Source organism: Sinohyriopsis cumingii, chromosome 14, assembly GCF_028554795.1.
Source record: "Sinohyriopsis cumingii isolate HCF-2022 chromosome 14, ASM2855479v2, whole genome shotgun sequence".
Classification (NCBI taxonomy): Eukaryota; Metazoa; Mollusca; class Bivalvia; order Unionida; family Unionidae; genus Sinohyriopsis; species Sinohyriopsis cumingii.
The window spans coordinates 118831613-118859612 of NC_142974.1; the positions used below are offsets into that span (position 1 = coordinate 118831613).

The 28000-nt window shown below is 35.3% G+C and overlaps 1 protein-coding gene and 2 long non-coding RNA genes across 6 annotated transcripts in view; all 3 read left to right on the forward strand.

Moving 5' to 3' along the window:
• The window catches only part of LOC149784699 (uncharacterized), a 72098-nt gene extending 62565 nt beyond the window's left edge, over nt 1-9533 (forward strand). Inside the window, exons 12-14 of the mRNA XM_089933337.1 lie at nt 725-984; nt 1411-1687; nt 5960-9533. Coding sequence (XP_089789463.1) covers nt 725-984; nt 1411-1687; nt 5960-7827 — 2405 coding nt within the window. The 3' untranslated portion in view covers nt 7828-9533. The remainder of the gene's footprint in view (nt 1-724; nt 985-1410; nt 1688-5959) is intronic.
• Nucleotides 1-28000, forward strand: part of LOC149784698 (uncharacterized) — a 192562-nt gene that overhangs the window by 127172 nt on the left and 37390 nt on the right. The window lies entirely within an intron of this gene.
• LOC149784701 (uncharacterized) lies at nt 25272-27505 on the forward strand. The gene is made up of 3 exons (XR_016414180.1): nt 25272-25547; nt 26798-26948; nt 27386-27505. It is a non-coding gene; the product is annotated as an uncharacterized LOC149784701 (long non-coding RNA).

Genomic DNA, 28000 nt, shown 5'->3' on the forward strand with positions numbered 1-28000 from the left:
TCCAGGCAATATGTAAAGACATAGTTTAGCAAGCTACAAACCATCAACCTAAAAGTCAGTTTCATTCCAGGCAATATGTAAAGACATGGTTTAGCCAGCTTCATATCATGAATTTCAGTGTTTGGCCTTGGGTTTAAGCAGAAAATTACTGTTGACTGCTATGTTATACAGATCTGAATGTTCTTGAAATAACGTGCTGCTGCTTGTCTAATAAATTTGAATTTGCCTTAAATAGAAATTCTGCTTTTGTCACCTGCTGTCTTTAAGTCTGCACTCATTTGTCTTTCATTTGTTCTTGGCAGGGACCAGATTATTAGGCTTCAATGACCTATATTTGTATTGGCCGAACACATTTCAACTTGGTTACCCTGTGGCTACTAAAGTTTGATTTTTACTTGGAACAGGAAATTGGTTAAAGCCACTAAACCTTTCATGCTGGTTGACCTTTGGCTACTAAACTTTGATACTTGGAACAATAAAATGGTAATGGTCACTAAATTTTTCAAGTACCATACCTTGTGGATACGACAATATGATATATATTTGGAGTGCTGATACAGCAAAATGCATTATTGAATTTAAACTATAGAAGTTCAAGCTTCTGTCTGATAAAGATCAAATGAGCATGCATATGTAAAATTCTGTTTGCAGGAGTGCCTTCTTTAGACCTTAAATTTTAGTGCCAGATTTTAGTGTGTAAGCTTATTTGAATTTTTTTTTACAGGAGTTCCTTGTTCTGACCCTAACCTTTTGTGCCAAATTCTAAGCAAGTCACATCAAGATGCCTCTTCACGTCAATCTACACTAGAAGAAAACTGTCTGTCAATGGGGCTGCAATTTCATGGTGAAACTCCTGCTAATGGTAACTGCTTTTTTGAGGCTGTCTCCAGTCAACTTCAACGATTAAATTGTGTTGTACAAAAAACACCAAAACAGCTGCGCCAGGAAGTAGTTGCCTTCATGAGGACCAATAGAGTACTGCATGTAAGCAAAGATTTTATGCTGTCTGTCTATAAAGGGGAATTTGAAGGAAATGTTTAAAAAATCTTTTCTCTGATGTTCAGTCATGGCTTGATGAACAGAAACTGTAAGCATTATAGGGAATCATCAACAAGTAACTTCTTTTTTAGCTTGAGCATCTTGCAGATATGTATCCATTCTCTGTATCTCTCTCTCTCTCTCTCTCTCTCTCTCTCTCTGTATATAAATATATATAACTTGCAATAGTTTCATATAACTTGCATGAGAAACATTTAGAGGTTTTATCATTTATGTCAGAAAGATGTTTTCTTCTGACCTACATTGACCATTGAGAACACAATAAGCTAATAAGTGATGGGGTAATAAATTATTAGCATCAATTTTTGTCAAATAATGTAGTACTTAACCGAATGTTTCTCACCCACTCAGGCATCTGAAGGCACCATAAATTTGGAGAGTTTCATCCATGATGAGACATTTGATGACTATTGTACACGAATGGCCAGGGATGGAGAATGGGCAGACCATGTGGTGGTGGTTGCTATGGCTAGGAAACTACAAATGGATATTTTCATTGTAACGAGCTCACCATCCTCAGGTCCTGATGACATCATTGTATGGGTTGTTGGACAGACAGGTTTTATGGGGATGCCCATTATCCTAGGGCACATCTGGGAATTCCATTATCAGTCATTACAACCCATAGGTAAGATTAAAAATAAATTGAATTTATACTTAGTTCTGTTTAAATCCTTATGTTGAGGAGTAGAATAATGAAGAAATGGCATATTTAATATTATTTGGTTTGAAATACAATTAAACTCATCTTGAAGGAAGACCTGTCCACCTAACTCTACCAAGTGGAGAGTAAGTGGTCTCTCAAGACATGCAGTCTGTCATAGAGATCGTATGACATACTGTACTAAAAATATGCAGTCTATCATATAAATCACACATCATACTGTACTCAAAAATGCAGTCTATCATAGAGATCATACTGTACTCAAGACGTGCAGTCTGTCATAGAGATCATATCTCATACTGTATGCAAGACATGCAGTATATCATAGAGATCATACATCGTATTGTAGATAACATACTTTAATCGTGTATCAAAGGACAAAACTGAGTAAAATAGAGCATTATTAAAGGGAAAATGTACATTAGTAAATATTCTGATATCAACTGCTACCAGCTATAATATTTGTATATCAAATATGTAGCAGCAAAACAAGAGCATATAACCTGAATATTGTGAAATGTTGTCAGATAAGAAACACGTAAAGAACAAAAGCTTTTACTTTTCCTTGAAATGTAGAAAGGATTGAAGAAATATTTATAATATTTTGTGAAAGACACAAAAAATATTAAAAACTTAAGAGCGAAATAGAAAATGTAACTTAACCAAACCAGTTTGATTTGACAAGGCATTTTGCCTTAACATAGAGAATTACAAAATATTCTAATCTAGTTTGGTTTCAGTATAAATTACTACATAGAGTTCTTGCCCAAACACTATTGTGGAAACAATGGAACAGCAAATAATAATTAATGTTCTTTTTGTATCGATTCACCTGAAACATGTTTCTATCTCTTTTAGGGACTGCAGCTTTGAATCAGTTTTAGAATGTTTTAACAGGGTATATAGCCAACCACAAAAAGTAAAAAACATGAAATTTAGCCGTTTGCCTAAAAAAGCTAATGGTAGCTAAAAATGTCACCATGCTTGATGTGAACCTTAAAAAGCTATAAAAATCAGCCATGGGTTGCTTTTTAAGCACTGATGGGTGTTATGATAGATTTGTGTTATGCAAATATAAGTATACATACAACAATTTAAAGCAAGAAGCAGTATTCGGAATAGATAGGTTGGCATTGTTAAATGATAGCTTCATGTATAGAGGATGCAAACGTTTTCACACTACTGCTAAAAGTGATGAGTCTGACACATTTCCAAAACCATTATTTGTGCCATGGGCAGCTTTATTTTGAGTCATGTTATGTGTTTATACTTCACTAAGTTTTACTTTTACTCTTGTATCAAACGATGATTTTAGCAATTTGTGGGTGGGTAGGGTGACCTTAAATATTATCGTAATGCCAGTATGAAAACATCAAATTAGACTTACATTTTGTGCCTTACTGCTGCTATGAACCCTTGATATAAGCCGATGAATTTGAAATGACACTAATTTCCTGTATACCTTTTCTCTTACAGGAATAATTGTTGGTATGTTAGAAGCAGGCAATGTAATTAATTTTATATTGCTGATCTCTAAAAGACACATTTATATTATGCGCCATGAACAAAAACTGCCATTTCTACCTTTGTTTAAAAACTTCTTGAAACAATACTACATTTATGAGTTGGAATTAACTAACAGAAACAAGGTGGAAAGTTTTGAATCTAAATGGCACACATGTATTTATGTAGTAGTAAAGTATGGGGACCATTGTTGGTCAGTATATATATATATATATATATATGTGTGTGTGTGTGTGTGTGTGATGTCTTTTTTCCTGGCTATGACCTTTTCCTATTTTCAAATAGTTTAGCAGTTTCAAACCTTTATCTAGAAGACAAGATATATGTAGAAAAAAAGCAATTGTAAGGTAGTCTGTGGTATGACTCATGGCTATAAATGTACAGGGAATATATAAAGAAAGAAAATTGTACTTTCTATTTGTGTGGTGTGTGAAAGAAAATCATTGTATTTGTGTGTTTGTGTCTGTGAAGACAGAAATGCTGGTGTGTGCTTGAGGATACAGTAAGTATGTTGTGTGTTTTTTGAAAATAAAGACATTTTATTGTGCATACAAATTCAAAACAATATAATAATAATCCTTAAAAAAGTGTGAAGAATTATCATACAGTGAAAAAAAAGCATGATGCTATTCATTGCGAATTTGACAAAGGCCAATAGAGATATATCTTGCAGGTGGACCATGGTTCCGGTATGTGGACCATGGTGGTTAATGTATAAAATCAAGATATGTATATATATATATTATGTAGACCATGGTCGGTCTGTGTGTACAAAATCATGGTAGATATATATTGTATTTGGAGCATGGTTGTTCCGTGTGTATAAAGTCATGATTGAGATATCTGTAGTGTGTTGACCTGCGGGGTTCAACCTTCAACCTTAGATCACAATTTGTTTGGCAAATTCTGGCTGAAAAAAATTGATGAAAGCAGTTTATTTTTAATGTTGGAAAGTATATCAGATTATTGAAGCTGGGAAAGTAGCAATGGATATACAAGTTATTTTGAATATGAAAATGGAGTTATGTGTGAGTCAACTGTCCATGCTGGATGGACAAAAACATATAATGTTGGTCACCCACTATTTCAGTGGTATGTAAACATTACATGTAGGACAAGACCAATCAATTTACAGACAACTTAAAGGTTAAGTACAATTTTCATTTCTTTCCTAAAGCAGCATAGCCCTGCAGCATCTTGTGTTACAAAACAATATAGCCCTAGAATAAGGGTCAATATAAATTTAATAAACAAGCCTCTAAAAAATAAAGTAAGAAGTAAATATATTTATTTGATCAAACTACATCTGTCCGAAAAAGCAGCATATGGTGTTAATGCACGTAAAAATCGTAACACAACATTATGAAACAGACAGTAAATCTTACATAATAAACCACTGATTCAAGAAAGTGAAACTTTCACAAATCATATTGTATTCAAACATCTTATTTTGGAGTGGAATTATCTAAAATACATTACCTTTGAGTTGTGGAAAATTGTACATAACAACCATAAAGAACATTTTCTAAGCTTGTTCCAGCTGTGTAAGCATGCTATGTATATGTCCCTTCAGACATCCGACTATGAAAGGGAGTGCTAAGCACAAAACAATATTCATACTCAGGTAAAGAATAGAATAAATTCAGAAGCAACAGATAAACGCTTACACATCTAGAAGTACAATCTTTTAAAGATTTTGATTTTAGTAGGGCTCTAAAACTGGAGGATGAAGAAAGATGAGGATTGAAGTGTTTGGTAAATATTGAACTATGGCCATTTTATCTCCCCCTGTTTTGCTCTAATCCCCCACTCCATACTTAAATCCTTGCAGCATCTCTGCATCAGTTATGCAGATTTGGTAAATAGCTTATGTCATGAAGATAGACATCACCAATGTAATCAGAGTTGGTAAATATGTTTATATCATGCAAATATCCATCACCAATGTAATTAAATTTGGTAAATAGGCTTATATCATGCAAATATCCATCACCAATGTAATTAAATTTGGTAACTAAGCTTATATCATGAAGATGGCCACCCCCAAGGTAATCAGAGTTGATAAATAGGCTTATATCATGAAAATATCCATCACCAATGTAATTAAATTTGGTAAATAAGCTTATATCGTGAAGGTGTTGGATCATTTTTTTATGAGCAAACTCTAGGCATATTTATATGATAATCCAGCATCCAACTGGCTGTGCAAACCCTGTGCATATTTGCATGGTCATGCTGTATCTAATTTGCTGAGCTTAAACCACTAATAATAAGATATTCCTGCAGTAGATTGACCGAACTTGTTACAACTTTGATAGGAGACTCTATTTCTCGTCTAGTTACATCATCAAAATTAAGGATGAGTATGCTAATGAGCTATTAATTTCATACTGATGAAGTTTGACCAATGGTAGGCTTTAAAGCTAGTTAAACATATATCTTATTTGGATATTAAAATCATACATAGGCCATGCAAGTGATATCAGATCAACCTGAGTCTCTTGTCTCCATAGACTAATAGACTTTAAAGCCTTTTACAGTAGCAGACACACAGCTAGATAGATAGAGATAGATTTTTCATAGATATTTCTTTAATTATATTAGAAACTGAATCTTTGATTTAGTATTTACATCTCTCTTCTTGTGTTAAAATAGTGTCATACCTGGAAAACAGTTTAAATATAGTATCAGAATCATTTTTATCTATTTCAGCCCCTGCAGTTCTTTTGCAAGACCTAGCAGGCCATTCTACACAAGCCCAAACAGATGTTTCCACTCCAGCCCCAGAAGCAGATGTCATGCAAGCCCCAGCATCTAGCTCCACATCATCCACAGCTGTTGGTCTCATTCAAGCCCCAACAACAAGAGCCACAACATCCACAACAGCTGGATCAACATCATCCACATCATCCAGTTCCAAAACATCTGATGTGATGCAAATTTCAATATCTAGTTTTGCAAAGACTGATGTCATGCAAGCTCCAATATCAGAATCCACAACAGCTGATACCATGCACATTCCAGCATCAGCTTCCACAACAGCTGATGTTATATCAGTCCCAGCATCTTCTGCACTATCCACAATGAATGGTGTCGAGCAAGCCTCAACAACTGGTTCCGCACCATCCCTAACATCCACACCGTCTGAGGTCATGCAAACAGCAACATCCAGTTCCACCACAACTGATGTCATGCAAGCACCAACATCTGTTTCCACATCAACTAATGTAATGCCAGCCACAACATCTGCTTCCATACCATCCACAACAACAAGTTCCTCACCATGCCCAAAATCCACTTCCACAACAGCTAATGTCATGCAAGCCCCAACATCAGGATCCACAACAACTGATGTCATGCAAGCCCAAGCATCTGCTTCCACAGCTAATGTCATGCAAACCCCAACATCAGAATCCACAACAACTAATGGCATGCATACCCCAACATCAGGATCCACAACAACTAATGTCATGCAAGCCCCAACAACAGGATCCACAACAACTAATGTCATGCAAACCCCAACATCAGGATCCACAACAACTAATGTCATGCAAGCCCCAACTTCAGGATCCACAACAACTAATGCCATTCAAGCCCCAGCGTCTGGTTCCACAGCTAATGTCATACAAACCCCAACATCAGGATCCACAACAACTAATGGCATGCAAGCCTCAACATCAGGATCCACAGCAACTATCTCCAAACAAGCCCCAACATCAGTATCCACAGTAGCTGATATCTTGCAAGCCGCAGCATCTGGTTCCAAACCATCCACAACAACTGGTTCCACACCATGCCCAACAGCCACTACCACAATAGCTAATGACATGCAAGCCCCCACATCAGCATCAACAACAACGGATGTCATGCAAGGCCCTGCATTTGGTTCCACAACAAATGTCATGCAAACCCCAGCATCAGGATTCACAGCAACTAATGTCGTGCAACACCCATCAGTTGATGATACTGACAGGTTCATGCACATTGCATGTCTGTTGGTAAATGTTGGATCTAGGGTCCTTAGACGCCTCCTGCTATATCATATAGGCACACCAGTGTGCACTTTGGACCAATATCTTGCTAACAACAGAACAGATATTGACGATCTAAGGAAGCGGAAAATACTAAATAAATCTCAAATGGACATCTTGTTTCCACAGGGTGGAGATACCAACCTGGGTAATTATGATATCACACTTTTATCTGCCTTATTTACTAACATTGTACTTACTGTAAGTCATCAGCAACTGAACTTGATAGAGTTTTTGAGAGACAAAAGAAATGAAATATTTGCTCATGCAAAATCAGTCACGGTGGATTCAAATGATTACCAGACATTTTGGAATGACATACGCACAACACTGGAAGCACTAAGTAAGGAGTGTGGCGACCCAGACTTTGAGAATGAAATATCAAGAGAGATTCAAGGCATCCAGTTGTCAACAGTTCAAGGTACATCTTTCCTTGACACACTACAAACACACCCCAGAAGGGTGGAAACTCTTGAAAGGCTTGTACAGGATTTGATTTCAAGTCGTGCCCATGAATCAAATAAAGCATCTGATGACAGTGACACATAACCATCTTCATACAGTATCAAGGCAAAATCAAACAATACCGAAAAACTACAGACCTTGTCATGGAAACAAGAGATAGTGCACATGTATGTGATTGCACATACGTAGCTGCAACTGTGTGACTTTCTTATATTAAATCCACCCATCACATTAATTTTTGAGGATTTTGTAAAATCTGATTGATGACATTATTACAAGTTGTAAATAATGTTGATAGGTTATCATACAGTGTTGCTATTATGATCTAAGATTTAAATGTGACCCCAGGATCTTGAGTCCATATATGTCATGAGTATGACTTAAGACGTAATTGTCACCACTGGATTTAAGTTCACAGATATCATGATTATGGCTTCAGACCTAATTATCAACCCCATGGATCAATTCAAAATGTATTTTTCCTTGATACACTAGAAACACATTCAGAAGGATTGAAAAACACAACAGACTTGGACATACTTTGTGTGACTTGTAAACATTTTGATAACGAAACAGCTGTAGCAGGAACAGTCAGTATGCATTATGTAAGAGCTGTTGATGTTGTCATCAAGATGGGATATACAGTACATTCTTCTGATTTTACACAAATCTTCAATAATATGACATTCTTACAGTAAACCAAGAGCCTCCCCACCCCATTTAGTTGGAGGATTGTGCAAAACCTGATTGCAGTCCTTTTATTAGTTGTAAATAATGTAAATATAACTTTGTACAGTCTACATTAGTACCTTTAATGGCAACACTATTACATACAATAAGTTGTCATAAAAGTTCATGATTTTGACTTTAACCATAATATTCAGCCCCAGGATCCAGAATCCATACATGTCATGATTTTGACTTTAAACATAATAATACTCAGTCCCCGGATCCAGAATTCATACCTGTCATGATTATAACTTTAAAGATAATAATACTCAGTCCCAGGATCCATAATTCATACATGTCATGATTATGACCTTACATGTAATATTCAGCCCGGGGATCCAGAATTCATACATGTCATGATCATTCATTTACATTTTAACTGTCGACCCCTGGATCAAGAATTCCTATTTGTAGTGATTATGACTGGAGACATTAATTATCTCCCCATGGAATACAATTCCCGATATATTAAGAGTATGGCTACATTCTTAATTCTCAGTCGATGAATAACGACTTGAGATATGTCATGATTATAACTTAAACATTTAATTGTCAGCCACTGAATCGTGAGTTCAGATATGTCATGATTATCTGGATCTTGAATTTAGATATAGCATGAGTATGCCTTCAAACATCATTGTCTGCCCTTGAATATTGATTTCAGAATTCATTATTATGCATTCAGTCTATGGAACTTACGTAAATGTAATACGGTAGAATGATATAGAGTTATGGCCCTTGATCCCTGTAACATAGCTGCTATTAATGCAGAACTTAGTAAACCCCCTTGCTTCCATATTTGTTATTAGATATAAATCAATTTCTGAGTGAAGCTTCATCTCGGCAAGAATTTGGAGAGTATTGATGATAATCATAGTTTAATGTATCTAATTGCAATGACGATGTGTTTGTTTACATTCAAAGTGTTCACATATTGCTCATTACTGTGACAATGTTTACATTCAAAGTGTTCACATATGGCTCATTACTGTGATGATATGTTTGTTTACATTAAAAGTGTTCACACATGGCCCATTACTGTGACGATGTGTTTGCTAACATTCAGGGTGTTCAATGGTATGTTGTTTCCTCTTGAATATCCTTTTCACATGTCATTTCACTCTGCCAGGATTTAAATGCAAGGAATTTGATTACATTCAAAAATCATTTTATTAACAGATCATGTCTTATCAAAATTCACAATCACAATATGGTTGACTGCGCTTGAACCTACATCACATAAAACATTAAATCTTCTGATGGTTCAGAGCTATATTCAGCACAGAAGAACTCGCTTATCAATTTGTAGCCAATCAGATCATAAGGCCAAATGAGTCTGCAAGACTGTCAGTTCAGGAATTGTTCATAGTTTTATTCAATCGGGACAAATCTTTTATCAATTTTTTAACTCACCAAACCGTAATGTACAAATTATAATATGTCCCTGCATCAGTAATTCATCCATAATCAATTTTTTCTTTCCATTCTAAAGGCCATATTTATGATTCAGCTTTCATCAAACTTGAAATATGAAGTTATATAACCTAGGTCTTTGCGGATTTCAAAACAGACCAAAATTCAATCATATTATTGAGGTTATCTTGCATCTGATTGGCTACACTTATTATCACATAGTAGGACATTTTTCTGGCTAAATTTTGATTCAACTTCAAACAGTTCAATATTGAGTGACTTCCGCATATAAAGACGAGATGATATCTGTTGAGTTTGGCATGCTTGATTTTTTAAACCTGATTTGGATCAAAACTTGAAATTCGGGCTTCTATCAGCATGGCCTCAGAAAAGTTTTAAAGTGAGTAAGATCTATGCATATTAATGTGCTGACCATGCATATGATTGGCTTGCATTTTGACCAATTAAGAAGACATAATTTTCTGTCTGTTTTCATGAAACTTATGGATTTATCTAATCATGATCTAAGATAAATTTGATAATGAGCAAGTTCTATGCATAGTAATGAGGTGATCTTGCATCTAGGTTAAATGAACATGATCTCCAGTTTGTGAATTGGTTTGCATAGGGTTATGTTATGTTATTGGTAAGATGAACATGATTTCTAATTTTGGCGTTGTTTTGCTAAGGGTTATGTTATGCTATAGGTAAAAAGAACATGATATCTAGTGTTATATGATGCTATATAGGTAAAATCAAAAGGATGTCTTATTTGCAAGTTGGTTTTCATAGGTTATATTATGTTCCAACAAAACTACACATGCCAGTTTAGTGAGGTGTTCAGATGTTAAGATATTAATCTGGTGAACAATATCAGGTTGATTCAGCCCAAGCAGTACAATTTCAATTGACTCTTTTCCAGGTTATTTCTCCATCAAATACATTACCCGACCACCTTACTTCTGCTACCTCCAGAATCCAGCCCTCAATAAGCTTGAAAAGGTACCTCTCTCTCTTTATGTGGACCAAGGGAAGTAACTTGTACAGATTAACTCCCATAACCCGACTTGGTGGCACTCTGTATACTATCATTTTAATTTTCACTGCAAACTGCAAACAGGCCTCTGAACCACTGTGATTTTATTTATACTAGCCATCAAATGTCCTCTTTTGGTGGTACAATAAATCTGACAATCATACTATATAGTGTATACATTTTTGTATATTTTGATGACATGTTATAGATGTTACCATTTCATATGACATTATCTGTTTACATTGGTGCAATCACTACTGAAATTGTGCAAGTTTGAATCCTACTGTTGGACCAGCCTGGGTCAGCTACTGTATGATGTCCTGGGGCAAGGGAGTTTACTCCAACTACCTAGGCAAAAAATAACCTACTTGTGTTGTGCCATAAAACACAGAACCAACAAAGTTTTTTGGATCTTTTAGAAACATCTTTTTTAATTATCAATCTATTTATTAATTACTGTTTCCTTAAGTCCTTGTTAATTCCATTAGTAACAGTTTTTCTGATTCTTTTCACCGATTAGCGTTGATGTATGATGTCTTACTACTTGTGTGTTCAATTCTATTTTTTAACACATTAACCCCTGGAGGTTTGTGTCGTTTTTGCCTGAAATTCGAGTAGGAAACACATTTTGAAAGCTATTTATTAATACATCCTAATACATCAACTTTCAGGTGATTTTCCAAGAACCTAATGGCTAGTTGTGTTAGAAATATCGTTTTTTATTTGCTATATGGCTCGCGCATGAGAAGAAGTGTAAAAGTTCGAGTTCTTTTTTTCTTTGTTTATTTTTGCTTACTAGACCCTTTATTTCCGTATGAAGACCACTCTTTCATTGCAAATGCCCATCTTGTCCTACATTTGCAAAGGTTCATCTGTCTGTTTGCAGTTCATACCGGTCTGCCTTTGATCTGAGACCGAAATATCTAAACTCTGGACACAAAATTGGGTGGAAAAAAATCAAGTCTAAAAATGAGGTTTTTTCCTCTGTATTTTGTAGTGCAACTAAAACTTTGAGATTATTTGGTATCATTGTAGAGCTACATCTGTCTACCTGTCCATACTGCCACCCATTTTAGTGTCATACTTGACCTTGACGCTACATAGCTCAGCAGTAGGCTACTACCTCCTGCCACGTAAACACGTCACCAGGGGTTAAGGTGATAAATATGCATTATCTCATACTGAATTTATATTTTCAGCCAGTCTGTAACAACATGGCTATTAAATGTTTTAAGGTCATGGAAGACAATACAAAATTCTGCCTTGCCTGCACTAAATGCTCATAAACCATAAACAGTAAGGTCTGTTCTTAATGCGCAGATGTATGTTTCATGATTCTTCAAAAACATATCAAGTACAAGGAGAAAAGTGACCCATCCATATCTAGTGATTGAGACATTTTAAGTTTATACCCTTCCTCTCACTCATCATCTAGTTTACATGTGGATGCTGTAATGCTTCCCCTCCACCATTTAGATGGGGATGTTGGAATGCTTTCCCTACACCATTTAAATGGGGATGCTGGAATGCCTCCCCTCTACCATTTACACTGCATCATATGGAGGACAGAAGGATTCTAACATATTTTGGATCTGAATTTTAAACCTTTGTAAAGTAGAATATTGACAATTGAATATGATGCAGTTGCAACATACAAAGCTGGGGAACCCACTGTTACAATTACAGCACCCAGCCTAGACATGATATAGGTGACGATGCCAGGCCTATCCGAGTGCCTTTTTATTTTGCCTCCCAATATAGCCAGCATCATTCTTATTAGCAAACTCCTCCAGTCTTCATTGTGGAGAGGATCTCTTCAGCTAGATGGGCCTCCACTTCAGAAGTATAGGAAATATGCAGTATTTTAGTGACAGGTCTTGTGCAAATGATGTCACACCACTGTCAGCCTCCATTACCCAGCTGACTTGAACTTGGCACTTTCTCTTCGAAAGTATGAAGGTATCACCAGAAACTATTAAGGGATGTTGCTCTATGATTTCTGACAAATTCAGACATCATGGACATCTGATCATTAGCTGCGACAAAGATTTCAGGCTTCCAGAACAACATTGACCACTCCTGACCTCACGTTACTAACCCCGTTCCCAATGTGGAATCTATTACGGGTTTTGACATGACGCAACTTTGTATAAGTTTGAACCTGTGTCAACACTCAACGCTGATCTCTCACAAGAACAGGAATGTCTGATGAGGATTTTGGCTAATGAAATATGAGCTACTTCTACAAGCCTTGCATCTGTGTGCAATATCTCAATATAGTGTAATCATATGGGTGACATGCCGAGTCTTCTTTCTACATGACATCATAAAACATGGAGCTGAGTCTAGTTGGTCCCGAGGTTGCTTCTTAGTCACCAGAACATGTCACTCCTGGCAGAACCACATCCTCGGCTAGGGCTTGTCAACTTTTGCTGGAATCGCCCTAGAAGAAATAATCCTTTGCTGGAATGCACATGGTAGTTCCTCTGCTATAGTGCACATGATAGCTTCTTGCAGACATTTATATATACACACATGTTTATATTCGGCAGTGTTAGCTGTTGCTAGGAGAGTGTTACCATTAAACATAGATAACCTTTGACCCTACACAGTGCATCATGGTAGAGATTGGATGCTCAGCAGTTCCTCCTCTTATATTTTGTAATGCTAATGTGATTCCGCAATGTATTTTATGCGGAAAGAATAATTTTACAGTGCAATCATATGTCTCTGAAAATACTTACTCAATCGCATTTTCATAAATCCCTCCCAACCCTCCTCACAAAGTGTGCTTTATGTCCTAGACAGTACCCGAGTTAAAACAGATGATATCCATTGTTGCAGAGTGCCAAATACATGTAGCAGGATAAGGAGAAATAATCTACAAAGTTACTTCTCTTTGTCTATGCATACTACAGACAGACGTTTTCTGGTCTGTGGGAGGGCTTGATTCTGGAGGTAGCAGTAGTAATTTCTTAAAGTTAATGTGATTGGGAATGTATTTTAGGAGAAACACAATTTACTAAAATACAATTTTCTGTTTACATTAGTTCGTGCTCTTTGGACTAAAAAATTTACTTTTGTGTGACAATAAGATGGATAATTTTCCAAATTTCCCTATTAACCATGTCTACTGAAACTAGTAATCAGCCATTTAAGATGTGGGAGGGGGAAAGAGCCTACGATTTTCACAATAAATATCAGCTCCTCTCTCTCCAAAAATGAAATGATCAGTCTCTTAGTGTCAGTTTTATTTGCAGAGTCATCCAAGTAATGGAACTTCATAAAGTAAAAGAAAATATTTAGATAAAAACATCCTATAGAAAAATACTCTCACAGGAAAGCATTACTGTTATAACAAGTATTTTTCATCAAAATGTTAGTGTAAAGATATAGCATGCTTTTGTCAGGTAAAACAGATTTAAATGATTATTAGATATCTTTAGAATTTTATAATGTGCAGCATTAATGCTTTCTTGATGATGTTTGAGGAATAAGGGAACTTGTTTACAGATTGATTGTGTGTTTTATAAAGCAAAAATCATTCCATTGCATGAACGTTGGATGCTGTTAAAAACTGCAGAAAATAGCTGCAAGTGAAAGGATGAATGCTGTGAAGATCTAAGATGTACAATGTTTTATACCTACGACTGATAGCCCAGAAAGGTTATGTGATGGTTGTCCATTACAATTATTGGACAATCTATTATCTCCATTTCTTATAGCCCAGAAAGCTTATGTGATGGTTGTCCATTACAGTTATTGTACAAACTTTTGTCTCCATTGCTTCTAGTTTAGAAGAGCTTATTAGATGGATGTCCATTACAACATTACAATTATTGCCCAAACTATAATCGTTATTGTTTATAACCATGATGAACTCATTTGATGTATGTCTTTTACATGTATTGTACAATGATTTACCTCTTCTGCTCATAGACCAGACTTGCTTTTGGGATGGTTTTCTATTATAATTATTGTACAGTTTTGTATCTCAACAGTTATATTGCTCATAGCCTAGATGTGCTTATGGGATGGTAGTCCTTTAAAATTATTTTAATTTTTTTCTTATCTCCATTGCCCATAGTGCACAAGAGCATATAGGACGCATGTCCATCTGTCCATCAACACTTTTCATGATGCATTTGAAATTTCATTACATGTTGACTTTTCATTTCCTCTTGTAGCTCACTTTAATCATTTGTTCCTTGTTTTTATTTTCAATTCATACTTGATATCATTGAGAAAAGAAAATAAATTCCATATGCCTATACTATACAGTGATTATCGAAATGCTACTTTGGGGGTGGTAGTAAATAGTAAGTAGAAATGACAACTACCAAGATGATATTTACAGATTCATTCAAGTGTAGGTAAGCTGGTATCCTGGTCCACATTATTACATAACTCGAGGAGACAAAAATTAATTTCACAGTTCATCATCATGTTGATATTTCATGACTTTAAAAGGAATAATTGATCATAGCCTTCTAACATCAAAAACGAGTAAGACTATTTCTTTACCAATGAACGTATTCGAAACCTTCCACTTAATTAAATACCGTTTCCCGAGTCATGATGTGAAGAGACATACATTATTGAAGGAACTAGACATTTTAATTTCTCTAATTAGCAATACAGATCAATAAATAATCGAAATACCAACGATTCATTGCCCATTTTTTCAGCTAAATCACATTAGCGTTTCAATCATTAATTTGATAAACTTTTGGTCACACTTTTCAAAATAGTACACAGTGTTATGCCGGTGTATCTGGTTTGAGTCAACAGCGTCAACTTTAGCATGTTTACAGCATGACATTTCTCGTTCACCGCACCATCGTAATATATATCTTGTTCATGAAGTGAGCTATTTCGTGCAACAAGGAATGACCACATTAGTTATATGTACTTTTTATGCTTAAAATATCCCAGTTTTAATTCATAGATATGTAGACTTATTTCGGCAGACGTGATTTGAACGTTCATTCATGCGAAGCACATGTTGTGTATTACCGCTACGATGTGTTGTCGACGGATGTTGGAATAAACGTATTTTGAACTGATTTGACATTTTGATCACACGGCTTGTCTACTTACATCTTAAATGTCTGATGCCTTGTGTAGCTACACTTTATTTCTATAATTCGTGTGAAAATCTGTAGAATTAATTCTTTAGCGTGTCCCGTGTTGTTGGGTCTTCATGTTTATACGATTACGTCACTTTCAGCAGAGAATATTTGATGCTTGATTTTGATTGGTCAGTAAATCTTTCTTGCCCGATGATCGCAAGTGCTAAATTCTGATTGGTCAATAATAATATTATAAAAGCAGGTCAGCGTTTACGAACTTGGTCACTTTACAGTCTTTGTCCAAGGCGCTAAATACAAAAATGGCTCAACCAGCTTTAAAATCTGATGTGGCTATGGTAAAACACATTTTAAAGCTGTTTAACTAATTCCATTGCATAAAATAACACTAGCAGAGTGTTATTTTGTGACTTAGTAAAATGACGTGTTTCGAACTTATTTCTGTTGTCATTTAAGTATAAGGTAAATAACCTACATCTGCATATAGCAGTGTGCCTATTATTTATTATTCCAAATTTTCAAACATTATACTGATAATTTATTCCTTTTATAGAATTTACACTTTTGGTGTGAAATTCAATAAATAGAACTTTGTCGTCGTCTTGTGAGCAAACCATTGTACCAAGATGGGTATAAATCATAAAGGCAGTGAACCAGACATGCTTGGTGCACTCTTGCACCCAAACTTGAAACTGTGAACCAGAACCATATGTTTTGGGTGCATCTGCACCCAAATCTTAGACACATTGAGCACCAAAGACTATGGTGCACCAACATTGGTAAACCTTGAACCCAGATTAGATTCTTTTATTTCTGTTATCCCCCCCCCACACACACATACTTTATGAATGAATAAAGAATATATTAGAATGTATTGAACACCGATTGCTTGCATGACTCAATACTAACAATGTTAACAGTGCATACAAGAAAAAACAAGATACACATGAGTATTTTAGTCTTTATTGCTAATTAGTTGCTTGATACACTGCATTCTCATGCGCTTGCATGCTTCAGCTCTGTAATTAGAAATACTGTCAGTTAGAAAAAAAACATATGTAATTACTTGCTACTTCCTGTTAGTCATAACGTACGTTAACAAGCTTTATGAACAAATTTGTGTTCTACTAACAGATTCAGCTTACACCACCATTACTTTAGATCGTAATATATTGCATTTCATACTATTAGTTACACTATAATTTCACAATCATTTCCCATCAGTCACTTGAGCTGATTGGATCATCTTTCTGTAATTTAATAATATTACCTTCATTTGACGTCTCTGTTCATTTATTGCACCCTTAGAATAAGATCGTTTCCATAGAATATGATAGTATATCCTCAAGTGAACCAAAAGCTGATGACAAGACGGACCGTTCTGAATCCGTCGCCCGTCCATGAGGGCTTATTGTATGATGAAATCCTCAATGGTACCAATAAAGAAATGAACGTACGCAACTGGCGATATTGGAAAGGGAAAAATCTGAATGAAAAAATAAATGTACACATAAAGACTTTTGTGTGTGCATGCTACTTAAGAGGACTTATTTACAACATTTTCGTACCGCTCCGGTGGCCTTGTGGTTAGAGCATCCGCCTCGGATGCGGGAGGTCGTGGGTACGATCCACGGCCGAGTCATACCAGAGACTTAAAAAATGGTACTAACAGCTGCCTCGCTTGGCGTTCAGCATTAAGAGGTTAGTGTTAGGACTGGTCGGCCTGGTGTCAGGATAATGTGTCTGGGTGGGACATCATACTACATGTCTGCGGCATGATGCCCCAGTGCTAGACATCACTATAAACTGCCACATTGCAGACATCGTAGCGATATGACTGAAGAATTGTTAAAGCTATGTTAAAAATCAATATCACATTACATCACAACATTTTCGTACTGATCGGTGGAGTGAAGAATTTGCAGCCAATCAGAACACTTGAGAATTATAAATTGAATGAACGATCGATCTGATTTTTTTAAATCCCGGTTCACATAATGTAAAGTAAACGTTATTATTTTACTTACAGAGTAGAATTGTATTATTTTACTTAAACAAGGAATTTTAAGAGTACACTTCTCTTTTGAATAAGTACTAAGAACTACGGTTTATATCTGGTTTTCCTTATTTTAGTTGTTGATTCGAAATCCATCCGTTCCTGATAAATTGAATATTGTAAAAGGCAATGGCTCATTTTTTCAAAAGCAAACTAGGCAAAATCACAGTACTAAAATATTGCGTTGGACCGGAAATAAACATGATGTGACTCATTTGTATGTAAACTAACCGATTCCATGTTTAATCATTGACAGGATTTAAAACTGTCATTAGAAGTAACAACAGTCTGAATAAGAAAGAACTGAAATGTCAGGATAGTGTTTTGTTTGACTTCGTATTTAAATAATAATTGCAAATTTTGATTGGATTTAATCAATGAAGTAAACCATGTGTTTTTTTCTTTTTTTTTTTTTTTTTTTTTTACCATTTTCAATATCAAGAGAGTGGTTATATCCCTTGAACTGTGCAGTATTTGGCTGTTACTTGCAGTTCATCATGTTATCTGGGCAAATAGTACGTTCGTCCCTTTAAATGTATACAACTGGGAGATGCAAACAAATCCCGCCTACGAAAGAAACTAAGACTTGATTTGGTATATATTTCAATCTCAGCGAAATATACCCTAAATAGAATTACTTATTTCAGAGTTCTGAGAATAAAGATTAGCATAGCTATCCTCTATATGTGAAATGGAATAATTACAACCTCTAGCAAAATATTCAAGAATAATTACATGAGATACAGAAGGAACTAAATGTTAAACTTAAATTGAAAACCTTAGTCATGCTATTTAGAGCATCTGAGTATCAAACCTTAGCTGCTGCATTCAGCGTACACAGCAAAACTTAGCTGCCACACGCAGTATACACACATCAACACTTTGGGCTTGAAAATTTCCTGAGTCGTGTTGCTCTAGAAACCAGATTGATGCATGCCAACAGGATTATTGTATTCCAAATGGCTTGTCGGATGTCAGTTCTACAATTATTACCCCTTCAATACCGTATAGCTGAATTAAGTTGCGAAATGGTCGTTAGTTTGTTTATTATTGGGAGAATCTTGGATGTTAGAAAGATTGTTGAAAGACATATATGAATCGATTGCTTCCAACACAGCTGCACAGTTTGCTGTTTTGGAGGTGTGAAGTATAATAATGGTTTAGAAAAGCAATGTTTTTAACTTCATCGTGCAAATTACAGGGTGCGTATATATATATATATATATATATATATATATATATATATATATATATATATATATATATATATATATATATATAAAGTATGTGATTCATTTGTGATGGTAGAATTTACTTTGAACGAATCGATGTTGTTCGTTCAGACTAGTTGCACAGTGTTATGCCATTCGATGTCATTTACTAGCTATCGAGTTTATATTAGAGAGTAATCAAAATCTTATCAACAATAGGTCGAGGATATTTCAGTTTTCAGTTGCTGTCATTTTTATTTCCACCATTTGTATAAACTAAGTTTATTAATTAACATATCAAATTTGAATATTCTGAGTCTGGGGTGGGGTCGAATTGTGGGCAGTATGGTTAGTAACTACACCTACCGATCCATTTCTATTAATACCGACTGCTCCCTTAAATATTAGCAGACCACGGTCAGCATTACAATAGCACCAATTACATATACATATTAATGAATAACAGCATCGAATCATAAACTTCTTATTTCAAAATGGCTTTGAAGCCATTTACATCGCTATAAAAATGCTTGTTTTCAGAGCTTGCATACTAGTTCGCATCCACTTTTCAATAAAAAGTCATTCGGCGTAAACTGTTAGAAGCCATCCCTTTAGTACACACGCAAAAATCTAACAAAACTTAACCCCCCCCCCTCCCTGTACACATGCGTGCTTTTTTTACACACCAGCACCTGCGTGCGTACGCTTGACGCAAATAATAATAAACTATCTTTGACGAGGATAACACATTTGGTCATGACTGACCCATCTGCCATGTGGTCCTCAGTTTTTGTAATAAAATAATAAAAACAGAAGTTCATGCACATAACCATATATCGTCGCACACTCATTTGAACATAATTGACATGAATGACTATGTGTGACTATACTGGGAAACATACAAATATGTATCAATTATGGATATGATTTTAAAGTTTTCTATTCAGAGCTTTTAATATATCATTCCAGCGGTCTAGAAAGAATTTTTTTAATGATAATTTAAAAGAAGCAAGGGATGTTGAATTACCTATCTTCATTGGTAAGGAATTCCATACAGTAGGTGCTGATACAGAAAATGAGCTTTTGTAATGACTGGTTTTCGACCAATGAATCTGGAGATCGTTGTTTGTCGTCGATCGGAGATTACGCTCAGTATTTGATGATCTTAGTTCAATTATGTTAGAGATATAATCTGGAGAAAGACCGTTTAAAGACTTGTATGTCATGATTCCTTTAAAATAAAGAATACGTTTTTGTATAGGTAGCCATTTCAGACGTGAAAACAAAACATTTGAGGGAGTCATATCAGGAAGTTTCAGTATTATTCGGGCTGCCCTTTTCTGGAGCCTATCAATTCTGGACAGATTATAATTTGATGTGTTTCCCCATATGGTAAAGCCGTAATCTATCAGTGGTAGTATATAACCCGAAAAATAGATTTCAAGTGATTGTGGAGGTAGAAATTTCGAAAGCAATTTTAACAGAGTTATTCTTTTGACTACCATTGCACATAAGTGATCGATATGCGCATTCCAGCTGAGGTGTTGATCAATGTAGATACCAAGAAGTTTTTGATTCTTGACAACAGATACGTCCAAGCCATTTTGAGTTAGAAGTAAATCCATGTTAATGGATAGACGCTGCCTTGTTCTAATTTGTCATACATTTCGTTTTAGAGATGTTAATATGCATTTTGTTTTGATGACACCAAACTGATATATTGTTGAGGTCAGTTTGAAGTTTATTTTTAATGGAGTCTAGAGATTTATCAGATAAATGCAATGTCGAATCGTCAGCGAAAAGATCTGTGTTAGCGTGCACTGGATACAAGGCTAGGTCGTTGATAAATATTAGAAAAAGAAGAGGCCCTAATATAGATCCTTGAGGAATACCACTTAAGATATGACTTGGTTCGGATATATGTTTACCCGTGCAAACAACCTGGTGTCTGTTTGTAAGGTACGATGTGAACCAGGCAACTGAGTTTGGAGAAAACTTGTAGGCTGAAAGTTTTTTAATGAGCACCGAATGGTCAACCAAATCGAATGCTTTTTTAAAATCAATGAAGATTGCACCAGTAAGTTCACCTGATTCTACTGCTAGTAGCCATTGGTCTATAAGTTTTGTCATTGCAGTCTGACATGAATGATTCTTTCGAAAACCTGATTGTGATCTATGGAGGAGTTGGTACTTGTCAAGATATCTGAAAATATGCTTGCTGACATGTTTTTCCATAATTTTTGAAAGTACGGATAGAACAGATATGGGTCGATAGTTGGATGGGTCATTCTTTTCATTTCCCTTATAAATTGCGAATACTTTTGCTAACTTCAATGTCTCCGGGAATTTACTGGAAGTGATACTACAGTTAATTATATCTTTCAACGACTCTGAGATTGATAAAGCCGACATTTTCAGAGTTTTGGGGTGAATTCCATCTAGACCAGCTGATTTGTTCGTGTCAAGTTTATTTATAATATCAACAGTGTCATTTATTGTTATTAAGGGAATGTTGAAACTAGCATGATCGGGTACCCTTTCATTCACGAATTTAGTAAGTTTGTCTAAATTAGGCTCTGTATTCTTAGGCCTGTCAAGCGTTTGGGAGATATTAGTAAAATAATGGTTCAGCTGGTTTGCAATATCGAGCTCTTTAGTATATTTAGTGCCATCGACTATAATTTCACATGGAGCTAGAGGCGCAGGTTTCGTTGAAGTCAGATTTCGTAAGTGATTCCAGATGGATCTGTTATCGGACTTTGATGTGATGGCTTCGTTGAAAAAGGAGCGTTTGTGTTTTACAATGATTGATTTGACTTTGTTTCGCCATAAACGATAGTTTGTGAAGTCTTTATGTTTATGGTAGTGGTTTCGTTTGCGTTGTGCCTCTGCAATTTCATTAGTATACCATTCTGGTTGTTTTGATCGTTTAATTCTCTTGATGCGTATGGGGGCATGTTTATTTAGGATAGTAAGAAAACAGTGATTCCAGTTAGACAAGTCATAGTCTGGGTCTATGTTAGGGAAATATATTGCGTTAATGTTTTGTGATAGTTCGGAGAGAAATTCATTTTCAGAAAAGTTTTTGAAACATCTGTATTGCATGTAGGAGTGTAAGTTGTTTTTCTTTGCGCTCTGTTGCTTACGAGTTGCACATATAGGATAGTGATCACTAATAGGGAAACATGGTACGTTTATCTCGTAGAGACTGGTTGGATGGGTAGTATAGATGTGGTCGATCAGAGTAGAAGTACAGGCTGTTACTCTTGTTGGAGCATATATTACCTGTGTAAGGTCGTGCACTTGAATCATATGTAGCCATTTAGTGTTTGTATTAGAGTTGAGGTCAATATTAAAGTCTCCCATGATAATTACTTCATTGTTGGAAGATAAAGCAGCCTCTACCTCGTGTTCAAATTGGTCAGTCCATGAGGATAGGGACTTTGGGGGTCGGTATGCTGAGCAGATATAGAGTGATTTGCTATTGAGGAAACTTGATTCGATCCATATTGATTCGATAGTAGAATTTTCAAAATCTGTTTTTCTCTTGTATGTTATTTGAAACGTACATGACTATCCCTCCTCCTATGCCTTGTGATCGATCTCGTCTTTCCAAAGAAAAGTTGCTAATAGAGATAGCACTGTCAGGTACATTACAATCTAGAAACGTTTCGTATAGTCCAATTACTGCAAGGTTGGGTTCATCGATCTTTGGTAAGATGTGTCTTATATTGATATTGATAAGTTGCAAGCCTTTCTTTTTCAGACCAAAGGATGTACAGTTTAAATATTTCTTAGTTGTTGTAGGAATGAAGATAGATTTATTAGTTATTCCCGAGTCCGTAGGAGAGACCTCATAACCTTGGCATGTACAATTAGAATTTGCACTTTGAACAGAGATGCCGTCGGAACAAATATCTCCAAAAACATGATACTTATTATTGGTTGAGGTGTATGTATATAGAATGGCCTATATATAATCCACGTAAAAATGCTCAAGGATTAATACTATTAACGTGTTTAATAAAACAGATAGTCCACCGACGTTGAATGCCTGGCTGCATCAAAGAAATAAGCTGCGTCACTTTAAAATTTTGTCTAGTGCCTGCTAACATTCAAAAGCCGACTGAACCCATTTACGTATTAGACAATTATTATCGAGGATTCAGCCCCCACCCCGTTTCCTACGCGTACGTACATTATCAGTAGACCCAACCCCCATACGCAAGCGTATTCATTTAGGTTACCCCCACCCCCATGCGTACGTACTAAACGGACGGTCCTTAGTGGCGTGTAATTTCAGGCACATATTTTCCATATAATTCCAGACTGCTTATACTCTGAGAGAATTATGTAAATCTTGGTTTCTAATGGGGAAAAAGAGAATTCTATTATCTAGAGTTTCCGGTAAAAAAATAAATATTTTTTATGTTGACACACCCTCTCTCCTCCCCGAAAAAAGTTTTTTTTTTCCGACAATATATGGCCTGTCTGCATCATTTTATATATTCTATACAGTGTTCAGCATGACAAGAATTTTCTCATATGATGCTTATTGTGGGTAGGCTATGTTAGACACAAGTTTGCACAAGATCACGATTCCTATCAAGAATATGCGTCTGCAACCCAGTTACAGCCATCGTGATATTAGTACAATTGCTCTCTATTCTCAACAGAAAACAAAATGAATATACGTAAGAGTGAAATGTTAATATTTGATTCTGAGTTATCTCTCTTTGACCAGAAGTTTAGTGGTTTATTCCCCTTGATTTCAGCTCTGCAGATATTTAGATATTATAATATAAATATACCTCTTTATTTTTGTGGTTATCTGTGTTAGGTATTTTTCGTCTTCGGACAAAGTCAAGTTTTTTCCTTTGTTAGACTGTATATTGCATTATGTTTCTGATCTTCTAAAAATGTGACTTTATCCGGTTTCTTACAGACATTGTTTGAAAGTGAAAGTACCGCATTTCATTAGCCATGTATATGCCTTACAAATTTATCAATATTAGAGATCGTTATTTTTCCCTGTTTAGAGTTTCGTAATGTAATGTTTTCTTAATTTTATTCAATGTATTGCATAGTTCAAGGAATTTATTTGCATTAATTATCTAAAAGTTAATTATTATATGAGCCTTTCATTGTTCGGTGGATGACCTAATATATTACATTTCACTGGGGAAAATATTTCTAATCTGTATGTTGCTGTGCACACCTCATTTATTTCAATTATGAAAGAACTAGCAGGCCACAAAGAGACTGGATCACCACACACATACCCAGAGTTACTTATGGACTCTAATAAAAAAAAAACAATCAGCATATAAAAATATAAATCAATTCATAGACTCAGCAGGACTTAGGAACAAAATATAATTAATATCCCCACAAAATCAAAAGACCCAGTAACTAGCTAAATAAATTTAGAAGCCACCACATAAAAACCCATAACATATCATTCAATTTTATAAAAGTATTAATAAATAATTCACTTACGAAGCACTTATAAAAAACTAAGGAAACCGCAAAATCGGATGTCCTAGATATCCTTAACGAACCGTGTAATCGGCTAGGACTCGGGTCTCTTGCTAAATAAATTATAGATAACATTCAATCTCTAAAAACATTAATTAATAAATATCTTAAAGAGGTAATATCTAAAAATTTATAAATAACATAACGTAGGAAACACACCCTAAACACCTCTACTAGTAATACCATAATAACCTTGAAAATTTCTCTTCATGCATGATTTCTACTAAGAACCTCTATAAACAGCATAGAACACCCCCCCCCCATTTTAGAACATTTCGAAGGAAAAAAAAAATCGCAAGAAACACCAGGCAAATGCAACAAGAAACCAGCGATGTAAAGCAAGCAGGACCGTTCCCGAGCTCTCCTTCCCACTAATGACAGCCAACCATTCAGCTGTAAGGGACCTTAATGTCATTTCATTTTAAATATTTTATGACAGGGCCCATATCATATCATCAGTTTTCAAATCTTCGTTATTTTGTTATTATTTAAAATTCTTGAAAGAATAGCTTTGGCAGTTGACATAAAATAAAAGACGACACATTTCAATTGTGGCACCGGTACGGATCATACTTCTGAATTAAATTAACCTTACCGTCCGAAAACATGTACTGCCATTTTTTAGTACGGTTGGAAACGGCGTCTCAGTTCTCACATCTTGTTCATAGATGGACATGAATCAGAAGTTTTATCGAGTAGATAGTACTGAACTGAACCTGAAGATAATAAAGGTAAAATTAACATAATTACATTATTGATAGACACAGGTCCAGAACTGTTGGCATTCACGACCCGAATACATGTTCCACGAATATAAATAATAAGGAAACTGATACGTGTTTCGTGAAATGATGCTAGTCGTAAAATACTATAGTATACACAATGAACGTAGCATATATAGATACATCCAGACGTAAGTTGGCTAAACAACGACATTTAAAAGGATTATTCATATTTTATTCATATTGTATTTCTCTCTTCATCACTTCCTATGCTGTGAGTTATCTCACTTTGACCACATGATATAATATGGTGATATTACCTCCCTTGATTCCGTTTTTTTCAGATATTTCAATACTCTAACATGAATACTTTTTCAGTTACGTATTGTGCGTATGTTTTGTTTTTTCTTTAAAATATACTCGATTTATTTTTTATTGGATATATTTTTTTATATATAAAAAAATTCAGAACAAAAACAGTTTTACAGGTCATAATACAGGTATTTTCTTGATTTTGTATTGCCAGCATGTTGGCCAATTCTGCGCATCAGATAATTCTGTGCAACGATACATCACCTCTATAAATATTGGATCAAGTGTTATTTTTGGTCAAAAGTCCATTTTGTAGCAAGAAAGAATGATCTTACTTTAATAAGAAAAAGTGATATTCGTAAAGTGTACAAAATATCCCACATTTTGACACTAAATGCATCTGAAATTGTGATTTCTAAATGTTAACATTAAGTCCCACTCCATGACCTTCTTGAACCTGTAACCCAGAAAGTCCTATTTAGTACGTATCTTTTAGAAACATACAAATAAATACATTATATAAAAGATGAAGAAAAAAATCTGCTTCTTGATCCAAGTTTCCAATTATGCAAGAAATTGTCCCACATGTACAAAATTATCTGCTACCCAACATGTCAACTTGTCGCTAGAATGGGATTCTCAAGAAATTGCCCAGCATATAGTCTGTTTCTAAATTCTTTAATAATTTTTCCCCATAAATAAGACAGTGTAAACACATTACATCCTATTCATTGTTGTTTCTCTTCCGCATAATAGCTTATTTTTTTTTTTATAAAACATTGAACTTTAATATGTTTTTTACAAGATCGGATTAGTTTGCTTAATATATCTTGCCATTTATAGGATTGGTTACATTGTATTTTGTAAAACTAGCAATAAACCTAATCTAACAACTTGAAATAACTGCTGACAGAAACAATCCAAATTAATGTATTTCTTTTCTACAGCCAGATGGATGAGCATTACACCTTTTCAAAGCTGTGTGAAGAATAGGCCGACATATTGCGAGTCAGGAAAACTTGGGATGGTAGCCCCTGTGTCCAAAATTAATATCATTTTGAACAGAATATTCTAGTGACAATTGCCTCTTTTCAAACGGTAAGCATTGCAGTATTTTATTTTCATCAATCACTCGAATTCAGTATGCGTTTTGATTCCATGTTGGAGACGGAAACCTTATGTGCACAGAAATGCCTGACAGCGTTGTATATATATATGTGTGTGTGTATGTTTGTGTGTGTGTGTGTGTGTGTGTGTGTGTGTGTGCTTACATCAGGATCCAAGAACCATTACTAGTTTGCAAATCCAGCACAATCAAGACATCTTTTTTGCGAGGAATTCAATCCTCTGGTCTACATTATATTATTTTGTTTTCCAGATGATGGAGCACATGTATTGGCCATCTTTTGACTGATTTATATCTAATTTTGTATGTTCTACATGATGATTAGCAGCAACCCTCAATACACACCCATTACTGATTGACCAATCAAAACTCTTCATTATTTCATACTGGTACCAATATGTATTTACAGACAAATCAAGATGTTGAAAATTGTCATGAATGGTTGGGAACCAGACTAAATGCAGCTGGAAACACTCAAGACAATGTGAGGCAAGATTGGTTAGGTAAAATTTGAGTTGTTTCAGTTCAGCAGCAGAGGGGGTGAACAGACCACTTAAGGGAACGGTCACCTTGTGTTTGGACCAAAAAAAATAATGACCCTTCATAGAGGTCAATACCACGTCTACGATTATTGTTTGTCCCCAGAATGATTGTAGACGAGCCCCCTCTGCTGCTCAATAATCCTGGGAATCTTCATCTGAATCTTGGGAATCTTCATCTGAATCCTGGGAATTTATTCTATGTTTCAAGTAATATTCAAGTTCTGATGGTGGTTTTTCTATTTTTGGATTTATGTTTTTTCTTTTTCTGTAATATATCATTAAACTTCTGTATCGATCTCCACCGCAATTTTTGCAAATCTGATATAATCCTCTAACGCCGTTGTTACATCCAACACAACTTCGTGGACCAGCATGAGGGTTTTTCTTTATAAGATAATTATGTTTTTTGCAATATTCTCCACGTCATTTTTTATCACATTTATTAGTGGTTCCTTGACGCAGCCACGCACAATTGTTCATTA